We start from the raw sequence: 11,534 nt of genomic DNA, 5'->3' as shown, positions 1-11,534 counted from the left end.
TGTTCTAGAATGTTCTGGATCTTTCTGGAATTTTCTAGAAAGTTCTGGAATTTTCTGGAATTTTCTGGAATTTTCTAGAAAGTCCTGGATCTTTCTGGAATTTACTGGAATTTTCTAGAATGTTCTGGATCTTTCTGGAATTTTCTAGAATGTTCTAGAATGTTCTGGATCTTTCTGGAATTTACTGGAATTTTCTAGACAGTTCTGGAATTTTCTGGAATTTTCTGGAATTTTCTAGAAAGTTCTGGATCTTTCTGGAATTTACTGGAATTTTCTATAATGTTCTGGATCTTTCTGGAATTTCTCTAGAATGTTCTAGAATGTTCTGGATCTTTCTGGAATTTTCTGGAATTTTCTAGAATGCTCTGGAATTCTCTGGAATTTTCTGGAATTCTCTAGAAAGTTCTGGATCTTTCTGGAATTTACTGGAATTTTCTAGAATGTTCTGGATCTTTCTGGAATTTACTGGAATTTTCTAGAATGTTCTGGATCTTTCTAGAATTTACTGGAATTTTCTAGAATGTTCTGGATCTTTCTGGAATTTTCTAGAATGTTCTGGAACTTTCTGGAATTTACTGGAATTTTCTAGAATGTTCTGGATCTTTCTGGAGTTTACTGGAATTTTCTAGAATGTTCTGGATCTTTCTGGAATTTTCTAGAATTTTCTAAAATGTTCTGAATCTTTCTGGAACTTTCTAGAATGATCTGGAACTTACTGGAATTTTCTGGAATTTTCTGAAATTTACTGGAATTTTCTAGAATGTTCTGAATTTTTCTGGAATTTACTGGAATTTTATAGAATGTTCTAGAATTTTCTGGAATTTTCTAGAATTTTCTGGATCTTTCTTTAATTTACTGGAATTTTCTGGAATGTTCTAGAATTTTCCGCATAACTTAAGAACCTTGTATTCAAAAGGAAACTACTATGACCCATTTCCAGTAGTCCACAGGATCGAAATTCAAGTGATACACAAAAGAAACGAAATTTTCGAAATTTTTCAGTTCTGAAGATTTGTGATCAATTTTATGCAGGCAACACCTAGATAGGCCAAAAAACCGTTTTGCATAATTTCGTGAAGTTTTATTGAGTTTGAGCATAATTTTGAAATTTTCGATACTCAACACTGTAGCTTCCCTGTTAGCTAGAAGGCCCAGGACACCATAGACATGAAGCGCTCGGCAGTCCATGACTACATACCACACACCACTATAGGAGTCCCACGCGCCTTTGAGTTATTCAAGTTAATGTCCGAGACGGACACACACACAGACACACAGAAAAGTTTCCTTAGTAAGAAGTAGATTTCGCTGAAACCTGCTGTAAACTGTACGGATTTGAAAATCCGTTTAGCTCTTCAACAAAAACTTTGTCGTACTCTTTAAGAAAATTCTTAAAACATTATCTTCTATCCTGAAAATTCCAATTCTATTTGGAAAACTATCAGATCAAAAACAGTATTTGTAGACAGAAAGCAACCAAATACTCTTGCCGATATCATTCTAGGACTGCACGATAACTGGAAAGATGATTCATGTATGGTCACTTCTGTCTTGGATTCCTTAAAAATCTATAAACCGTTTCAATGCCAACTTCCCATTCTCTGTTTTTCGATACATTAAATTTGAACTCCATAAATCGCAGTGACCCAGAACTGGTTTATGACCTATAAAACAAGATGACGTACACACATATAAGTTGTGCGCTAACATTAAGCAAAATAACCTAAAAACACAGAAACTACAATGACCATACAGTTTTGTCTTTGAGTTATTTTAGTGTTTAATTCAAAAACTTGTTCCTCGAACGATAGTTGAGAACTCTGCCTTGAGAACTGACATCAAATCAAAAGCTACAATAGGTTGATTCATTGGAATTTCATGGATATACTCGAAAATCAATGAACGCGTTCAGATCGTTCTATTCTTCCGGGAAAGCATGTATCCGAAAATTCTTTTTTTTTGCAAATTCTCCATTGAACATTCCCATTTTGAATGAGCGATGTAACAATTCTCCTCTTTCCAATAGATTGATAAACTTCGATTTCTTTGCTATGTAAAATTTCTGTTATCGGTCCCATTCCTAGAATCTTGTCCTTTTCCAGACTTGTATTCTTGAACATCCGTGGGACTTCCATATGAGAAAGTTGAGATGAAATCTAAACAATGATCAAGCTATTTTAGTCAGTCATGCATTCCCATGAACAGGTGATTTTTCTTGTTTTTCTGAGCCACACACACACTTCTTGACCACAAACTTATGTGGCAGAAGCTTTGTAAAATGGATGTTTGAGCTCACTCAATCAGGGCAATAAAAAAAAGAAGCCCTAGAAAAGGACTAAAAACACTTATCGGGAAAAATACATATCTACTTCATCTCGCCACTTTTTTATTAGTACCAAAATATGCTTTAGTATTAAATGCTTTATTTATAGAATTTTCAATATAATTAAAGGTTACATAACTACCAAGGAAACAGGAGTTTGTCGGTTCAAAACGGGACACATTTAAGGGGAATGGGAGAAAATTGAGTCAAATCAATCCAACAAAACTTAACAAATTGGTTTCCATTGAAAACAAATAATCATCTTTCTTTTTCCTTTCAGAACTTGTCTTGCAGAATACGAACATTTCTATTCATACACTATACATTTTCAGAATTTAATATTTGATGAAAAGGAAATCATTTCAATAAACATCTCATTCAACCCATAGCTACTGTAAACAAACATAAAATGATATAAAAGTGCATAGACCGATGGATTATTCAGAATCATCATGACTATTCCCTTCTATATTGTGTTCTCAGCGTTGGTTTTTGTGGTCAGTTCTGCGAATCAGACAGCCGTCCTTCCGTTTTCAAAACAAGTTTTCAGATCGGTTGTACCTCTGAAGATCAACTGCTCACTGAAGAAGGAAGTGGATTCGAGCCACCAAAGTTTGTCAACATCAGTGTGGAATTGGTTTCCAATCGATCTTTCGATCCAGAGAAGAATGCATCCAACTTGAAGATTGTCAAAGATACTGTAAGGAGTTGTTTTGTTTTGCAAATACTTTCTGAATTGAACTTTCTGAGCTTTCAATAACAAAACTTTTATCTATTTCACATGAGGTCGCAGCTGATCTTTTATTATTTTGATTTTCTGAAATAAAAGAATCACTGGTTTCCAGGTAGACGACTATTCTCGAACCGAAGGAATCAAGTATCCATCTGACAACATCAAACAATCTATCGTAGATCACGGAGGGAAGTTTGCAGTTATGTTCAAAATCCAAGACGATGCTCGATGTGATGAAGTTCGTCGATTCATCAAAGGAGCTAAGAAACACTCGAAAGAAGTTTCCTATGCAGTTCTTAAGTGCGATGGCGAGAAGACCCAAGTACTTTGACTTGTTTTTCTTTTCGGTGTTTTATTTGGGTTTAAATTGTTAAGCACTGAATAATTGAATGAATAAATATAAGTTTTGGGGGTATAGAGACACACAACAAAAATATATATCACACAGATTTTTGGGGGCGAAAAAAGGAGGGGTCACAGGAGGAGATAGGATTAAAAAATGAACCGAAAAGAATTACTAAGAGAAAGTTAACATGTTCCCTAAATTAGCACATTTATGCCATGAACTTGACGAGGGAAACGAGGGCGGTAGTGATTCCGAAGGCGGTGATGAGTCCAGTCTGTGGGGCGGAGTTGCATCTGAAAGGCATTTTTATCATCTGCAAACTTCCAGTTTTCTATCACATACCCATCTCCGTAGCAGCAGCAAGTAGCTCCGTTGGCTGCGAAAGCAGAGGTGTTTGTGCAGCCAGCAGCGCTGTTCTGGACTCCGCCTTGCTAGAAAATATAAGAATTTCCATCTCGGTTTACAAGACGCTTGTTCGGATTCCCACGTATCAACTAATGCTTCTAGAATTCGCTAATGAGAAGCTCGCGCGCGAGCGTGTGAGTGTGCACGAATTCAGAAAAAGCTGATCATGTGATATTTGTTGTTAGGGAAAGGCAGTGACAGGTGAGAAACTAGAATTTCGAGGCTCGTATTGCTATGGGAATCTTACGAAATCGATTGAGCATGACTAACCGTGCAATTCATGGCTTGACATTGCTTGGTGTAGGTTCCACGGGAGTAGTCGACGACTTTGAGGCAGGTGAGAGCTCCAACCATACATTCCTGAAAAGCAATGATGAGTTGAAGAAATTGAAAGTTCCTGGGTTACCTGGCGTTGGGATGTGTCTGGAATCGACAGGTTTCCAGCAGTGACTTGGTGACACTGGAGAGCATAAGCGCTGTAGGCGGCAAAGGCCAGAACGAAGAAGATTGGACGGATCATTCTGAAAATTCTAGGATTGCGTTTATGGAAGAAATGAAGTCTAGAGGAATCCTTTCAATCGAGAGAAAAAAGGGAAATGGATATGGCAGTGAGCTAGCTCGAGGGAAGAGCGGAGATAGGATATGGAAGGGGCGGACACTTTGTTTCCAATTTGCCCGTGTGACACCGAAATTTCCGGTGGTGCGCGCGCAAAAGCATATTGAAAGTGTGAGTCCTTCACGAAGCCTCCTCACAATTATATGATTAAGATCGGAGAGTGAGAGGGGCTAGCGGGGAGAAGCACGCGACTTTTGGTAACAATGGCAACCGATGTGAAGCAACAGAGAGAAGAGGCGGGAGGAAATGGAAAAAAAGTTAGGAAGAGAAATGAAATGAGAGAGAAGGCTTCTGATGGAAAGGCTCGAGGCTCGGGTTGTACTTCTTCTCACCACCGTATACTCCGTCTCTCGTTTTTTATCCACTCTCACTTCGAGACGAAAAATGGGCGGAGTCAGAATTAGAAAAATGAGCAAGGGGGTGGGGCGAAGCTCAACTTTTGAGTTTCTCGTGACTTGTTATCACATGGTTCACAAAATTCATAATGTTTCGAGAAGGCGAAACACAAAATTATTACTATGATTATATATTAGAATTAATTAGAGCTTCTAAAAAACTTTAAAAAAAAAGGAAATAGTGGAAAGAAGGAATTGTGTTGATTGGATTCTTAGTGGAGGTCTGGTCAGCTGACAATCTGGATAAGCTCTGAATTGTTTTCTTGAAAGTCGAAGAAAAAATGGATGTTAAGTGGCCAGAAGAAGAAGAAGCCATTGAGTTGTCTGTTATCTAATGACCAAAAGAGGAGATGCTTGGAAAGGTGTAGCTTAACAGCAAGGTTTCGGAAAGTATCAGATTGGGCTGATATCAGGAACTGATGTAGAGGGTTCATAAGATATTTCTGACGTTTTCTTAGTTTTTTTCTTAACGGGATATGTTGATAAGGAAACGTAACTGAATTAGGTTCTCAGTTAACAACGAGACATACATTTTCAGGGAGTTATTATACTAAATTAGGTTGGGGTGGAAAGAAAAAAAATATTCTCATAGTCTAGACAAACCAAGTTTTTTGACGATCCCAAGTGGACACAAAATCACTCTGGTTAAGGTATTCATGATCAAAGCTCTTCAAAATATTCATCATTTCAAAACAGTAACCAGAAATTGGAAATCTGAGAAATGTAAATGAAAAATGTAATTTTATGGTAACACAAAAGTTTGTTTTACCTTGCTCTATAGAATCCCTTTCTCAGGTTTATTAGATAATGTACTGTATTTTTGGCCCCATCATCCCTCATGTCGACTATATTTTTTAGTACTCGTGTTTTTTTTAGATTTTCAGAGCCCTATACTCAACAATATTATAGTTTGACAAAAAACAAAAACAAACATTTATCAAAAGATCACTAAAACTAAGCTCCTTAAACAACCGAAAAAGGGTTGAGAGGCAAAAACAAGTCAGAGTTTTGTGGTTACTTTTGACGACGTACTCTAAACAAAATTCGAAAAATGTTTTGTGAGGTGGAAGTCAGAAATTTTTATGGTCCAGTAATGGAACATTTTCAAACAAAAAGATATTAAACAAGATGTTCAGAAAATCGAAGACAAGGGAAAACATATTGAACTTCAAGAACTGAATTGCTGATGCTATGCTTTTCAACGGGCCGATTGTGGACCGGCACCGGCCGACTGATAACTTGCTTTAAAATTGAAATTGTGGGCAAAACAACACACCATGCCAGTAATAGAGCTCGGCGAGCATTATAACCGCTTATAAAAACAATTTAATAGCCGGACCGGGTAAAAATTGTCTGCCAGGCAAAAATTCCGACCTATAATAGGCCAAAATAACCATAATAAGCTATAATAAGACTATAATGAGCCGGCCGATTCTCATTGGATGTTGTAGAACTCGACCGAGCTCTAACATCTGGTACGCTGTTTATCCCACAATTTCAAAGTGATCGGCCGGCCTAAAAATTAAAACCAAAAACGTCTACTTTTAGTGAATCGGGGGGGGGGTGACCTACTTTTTATTGGGACGGCATCTAGGACTACAGGAGATGTTACAGCGAGTGAAAGTTGAGACTCCTTTGTTTCAATGATTCAAGGAAAATTCAGACGACGCTGGTCATTTTTCATGTGGTTTGTTTCGCTAGTTAACACTGATCAACATCAAAAATGAAGGAGGAGAATGCTCAATGTGTGTCGAAAAGTAATTCCCAATCTACTCCGCCCAAAATGCTCCAGATATTTTCATATTGATCTTTTCATGACTCTCTAATTCCTCTAGCATTTCCTTCCTTCGTATGTCAGGTCAGTTCATTTTCAAAGGTTTCAATTGCTAAGCACGTCCAGAAGAAAACTAGCAATCACTGAAAAATGTAGATTTATTGAAAATATATTGAAAGATGAAATTACATGGAGAGTTTGAGAGTTGTGGGGAAAAAAATAAGTTGGCTCAGAGATCGGAAAATTTAGAAAAGTCATGGGGGAAAATGAGATGAGTCAGATATCACAGGTTAGTGGGGTAGAAAAATTCAAAAACAAGAAATTCAAAAGTTGAGTCAGATAGGTGATTACTCATTTGAAGTAATTATGAGAATTCTTGAATTCAGACTTTCGACCGATTTTTGATATTATATGTATTTACATTCTGAGAATTCTAAGAAAAAGGAAAAGAACTGTGCCATAAGTAGGCGAAGTAATGGTTAGGAGAGAAGGAAGGCTGGAATTAGGACGGCGAACAGAGACGTGGCGAGTGGGAGCATTGATGGGCTGGCGTTGCATCTGAAAAAAGATTTATGGTTTGGAACTTTATTATTGGGGTCGCTGGATCGCGTCAGAGAATAACACTGTTTGTTTTCGAGACAGGTTTCCTGACTGGGAAGATCGGAAATCACGTCATGTGTGGGAATACTGGCGGGACATTGAATCACTTCCCCCGGTAGTTCGTAATAATATTACGAGTCTTTCTGAGAAACCCGACCCAATCTTGTCACCTCCCGTTCTATCAGACTACAGAATTCACTACAGCACTACACCATAATTCAGAAAAAGAAATTGACAGTTCTCAAAAATCAAAAATCCAAAATAGATAATATGAGACCGGATTGACTCTCCCACGGCATTGCGGTTGGGAGCCTGGGAAAAGTGCGCTTCTTCGCACACGGAAGTTGGCTGCGTGCCAGATTCGAATATTTCAAAATCGCCCAAACTTGGCTTGACGGCAAATTTCAAATTGAGGTTCTCTTCCATGCTGTGCTCTCAGAATGTAACAGTACAGTTTCACTGTTTTGAACGCTCAAACTTATAAACAATCCCCCCCTCCCCCCCCCCCAGTGTCGAAACATTCAGCTACCCTCATATACACTTTACATTCCGTCACGCTCTTTTTGTTATTCATATGCATTTCCCACCTAAAAACAGTGACTAAAATACGACTAAGATTTCGAAATATTTCATGATTTTCCTTTCTGTCTCCTCTACCTAATCATTAGTACACCCTCTAAGCCGCATGACTAAAGTTTTCAATGTATCCCCTTTTTTGATTCGTACCCGTCTCCGTAGCAGCAGCAAGTGGCGAAGGTGTTGATAGAGTTGTTGAAGCAGTTAGCGGGTGCTTGAGTTTGTCCCAGTGCAGTCTAAAAAGTGGAGTTGTTGTTTTGAGGTATCCCAAGTTTGGTAAACTTACAGTGCAGTTTCCGACTTGGCATTGTTTGGAGAAGACTCCTTGGGAATAGTCGATGGTCTTGACACACGAATTGGCTCCGACCATGCAGTCCTGAAAACGATAATCTTAAATTCTTTACAGTAGTTCAAACCAATAAATACCTGGAGAGATGTTGCTGTCGTGATAGCGTTCGGATCATTAATACTTCCTCGATTGATCTGGTGACATCTGAGGGCGTTTGTAGCGGCCATCAAGGCAAGAATAATTAAGAGGAAGATCGGAAGATTTCGTGACATGATTCTGAAAAGAGATGATGGTCAGAGGAATGAACATGAGGAAGATACAGATATTCATAAAGTTGGGTCAATGTTGGATGGGAAGAAGGAAGAAAAATAGACAATCGGAAGCCGTTTAGAACAAAAAAGAGAATAGAAAACATGAGAAGCGAAACAAGAAGACGGCTCGCGACTCAACACTAATCAGTTGGTGCTTCGGTGAGAAGAGAGAAAGGAGCTCATGAGCAAGCAGTGGTTGGTTGCCATGCTCACCTCTTCTTCCTCCCCTCTTACCGCCTGATTCGATTCAACTCTCCACCTGCGACAACTACTATCACAAACACCCCTACTTCTTTTTCTCCAGAAGAGTGAAGTTAGAAACGGGAAAAGGGAAACAAAATAGAAAAGTTGTGAGGGAAAAGTTTCGAGGACCACATGTATACACATACACCTATCCCCTAATTATAAGTGGAAAAAGGAAAGGAGGGGGAGGACCAAAAAGTGGATTAGATTCTTTGCGGAAACCTTTCAAAACTTGAGAAAAAGCTACCAGGGAAAAAGCAAAGTATACTAATAACAGGTCTTGTATACGATGGAGAAGTAGTGGAGAAGCAATGCACTTTTGAGATTGTTGTAATGCTCAAAACGGGAAAGTGCACAAGCATCACAGTCCTCTTCCATCGTTTTATCATCGTCTATATCAGAGTTCTAGAGATCAGGTGCATGGCAGAGATCTAAAAAGCGGAAGGGATCAACTAGGTCAAAGTTAAATTGAAAGAACAAAACTTTTGCAGAATTAAGAGAGGAATGAAATACCATATGGTGCTGAGAAGCTCTTTTTGTAATAGGCGGGAAGAATTGTATCAGAAAGGGGTATATTTCGTTCTAAAATTTCGTCTAAACCCTATGCTTTAAGGGATTTGGTGCTGAAGACTCGGGTTTGCATTTGACTAATGTATTGTTTTCAGTCCTTAAATGCTACCGACATGAGGGAAAAACGATAAGAATCCATGATGATATGTGGAAATATGTATACCAGTTACCCAGATCTGAAAATTCAATGTAACCCTTTATATAACTCCTACAGTAACCCTATACGTGCTACAGTAAGCCTAGACAACAGTATTGCTTGTTTATATACAGTAATCCTAGAGCTGCCGTATTCCTTAATATACAAACTAAAGTAGTAATTGGTATAGTAACGTACAGTAATCTTTTTCAAAAATCCGTGTCTTTTCTGATTTTGCAAATTTGGTTTTCTATAACATTACGGGAAAACGAATACCAAATATTGAATATCGAAATATTAAGAAAGAGATTATGTATTGCTTCCACCTAAAGATATAATTCTAAACTTTTTTGAAAATCCCTGATTTGATTGTGAGTGTGAGAGGAAATCAAAAGGTCAAAAAATATTTCACATCAGTAGTTTTCAAGAAAGGAAAAATGGAGAGTAATGAGTAAGCCACAATCCCAGAAGACTCAGAACACTAGACTACGCATCGGAACTGAAATTTATGAATAACTTGGCGGAGTTGACTCATTCTTTGTTTTTCTGAGAATCGGAATCTCATTTCAAATTATTAGTCAGAATTCCAATATTACGCACTTCGTCTCCTATCATTTCGCAATGCTTGCAGGTGTTCTGAGAACAAACTTCATACGAGAACCGGTTCAGATACAGGCACAAAACTCTTGTTGCTAACATAAAGATTACGTGTATGATGATGAAGTCCTGTAAATGGACTTGAAAATCGGGAAAAATAGAGGAAATTCATTTCCCAAAAATGATATTCGTGGTAGTCATCTATCTCATTTCCTGCGTACTGATTGCTTCGTTTTGCTCAATGAATAGTCGCAAAAATGAAAGAGAAAAAAGGGAAACAGAAGAGAGAAAGAATACACTTCTCATGATAAGTGATAATTTTATTGTAAGGGATCTTTCCGAATAGTAGAAACAAGAGAGAAATTTCCAGGCTCCAGATGATCCGGAATCTTCAAGTCTTCGTGGAATTTCGAGTGAATCCGTCTTCTCGAATGCGATAACCAACATCTACCCTCCCAACTTCTCTCCATCTGCCCAGTCTCCAACATCTTCGACTCAATCTAATTCCGTTTCTAGCCAATAAAATATTTTTATTTATATTCTATCGACAATAACAAAAACTGAAACAACGGCGGAATCACATTCTGAAAATAAGAGAGATGCGCATGTCATTTTGGAAACCCTACAGTTTTATTACACGGATTAGAGATGAATGTCAAAAATGTCGGTTTTGTGCTGATGATGAAAATTGGGGTGATGACAAAAAAGCAGAAAAAAATAGGCTGGTGGAAGAGATGTCAGAAGAGATTTTTTAGGTGCAGTTGTAAACAGGGCAACAAGAAAACAAGCAGCTGATTTTCAGATCAAAGTTTTTTGCTATGTGATAATCGGGTGGAAGAGAATCAGGCTCGCCAACAAGGATCTAATGACTGGGAATTCAAACGTCATCTAAAAATGCCAACAAACATTCTCACACCCAAAACTTCGTTAACTTTTCTAATGAAATACGTGCCAATATTGAAAACTTCACTGGAAAGTTGAAGTTTGCCCTCTCACGATCTTTCAGGAACACGATGAGATCTTCACAATATATAATAACATTAAAAATAAGTCAAAAGTCGTCCTGAGACCCTGTAGATTGATTCCAGATTCTTCCTTTCATTCCTGATTTTTGGGTTCAACGTTATAAACTGCCGTATTTCTATAAATTGAAGTACACAAAACCATTAACTTTGAGCTCAATTATCTTGATTCACGTGAATGATGTATGAAAATTTGTCAACTGGTAAAAGATTGATGAAATTATGATAAATGATTTATCAGTTGACAAAATTTTGATATTTCACACAGGAACCAAGATAATTGAGCTCAACATTTATGATTTGGATGGGCTTCCATTAAAGGAAATAGGTCTTTAAATCTGCGTTCTCATTCGTTCGGAAGCATTCCAATAGCATTACAGTAAAAACAAAACAATCACAAAGTTAAAAATTACCATACTACCCTCCTCCGATCTGTGACTCAACTCGTTTCGAAAGTTCATCACCTCCAACAAAAAACTGTGCCTATTTTTCCTTTTTTTTCTGGTTTGATAGTAATCCGCTTTGTTTCGCATTTTCACATCACCAACACAGAATTGATTCTCATTGAATCACTCGCGCCGTTTTTTAACCGTCACCC

General features: G+C 37.8%; 4 protein-coding genes across 4 annotated transcripts; 1 reads left to right on the top strand and 3 right to left on the bottom strand.

Annotated features, from left to right (window-relative positions):
• Positions 1 to 2,775: 2,775 nt before the first annotated feature.
• Positions 2,776 to 3,387, top strand: CBG09732 (the record flags this gene model as incomplete). Its single annotated transcript, XM_002637160.1, has 3 exons — positions 2,776 to 2,820; positions 2,874 to 3,023; positions 3,169 to 3,387. The coding sequence occupies 3 exons, from the start codon at positions 2,776 to 2,778 to the stop codon at positions 3,385 to 3,387; spliced, it is 414 nt and encodes a 137-aa protein (XP_002637206.1).
• A 223-nt stretch (positions 3,388 to 3,610) lies between these two features.
• CBG09733 lies at positions 3,611 to 4,327 on the bottom strand (the record flags this gene model as incomplete). Its single annotated transcript, XM_045237573.1, has 2 exons — positions 3,611 to 3,695; positions 4,098 to 4,327. The coding sequence occupies 2 exons, from the start codon at positions 4,325 to 4,327 to the stop codon at positions 3,611 to 3,613; spliced, it is 315 nt and encodes a 104-aa protein (XP_045093962.1).
• A 718-nt stretch (positions 4,328 to 5,045) lies between these two features.
• On the bottom strand, positions 5,046 to 5,252 carry CBG27069 (the record flags this gene model as incomplete). Its single annotated transcript, XM_045237572.1, has 1 exon — positions 5,046 to 5,252. One exon carries the CDS (start codon positions 5,250 to 5,252, stop codon positions 5,046 to 5,048), a length of 207 nt encoding a protein of 68 aa, XP_045098888.1.
• Positions 5,253 to 7,071: 1,819 nt separating this feature from the next.
• Positions 7,072 to 8,329, bottom strand: CBG09734 (the record flags this gene model as incomplete). Its single annotated transcript, XM_002637162.1, has 4 exons — positions 7,072 to 7,150; positions 7,919 to 8,004; positions 8,055 to 8,144; positions 8,195 to 8,329. 4 exons carry the CDS (start codon positions 8,327 to 8,329, stop codon positions 7,072 to 7,074), a joined length of 390 nt encoding a protein of 129 aa, XP_002637208.1.
• Between the last annotated feature and the right edge of the window lie 3,205 nt (positions 8,330 to 11,534).

This window comes from Caenorhabditis briggsae (genome assembly GCF_000004555.2).
Source record: "Caenorhabditis briggsae complete genome, chrV, whole genome shotgun sequence".
Classification (NCBI taxonomy): Eukaryota; Metazoa; Nematoda; class Chromadorea; order Rhabditida; family Rhabditidae; genus Caenorhabditis; species Caenorhabditis briggsae.
The sequence above is the reverse complement of the archived record's forward strand: the minus strand, read 5'-3'. Positions and strand labels throughout refer to the sequence as shown.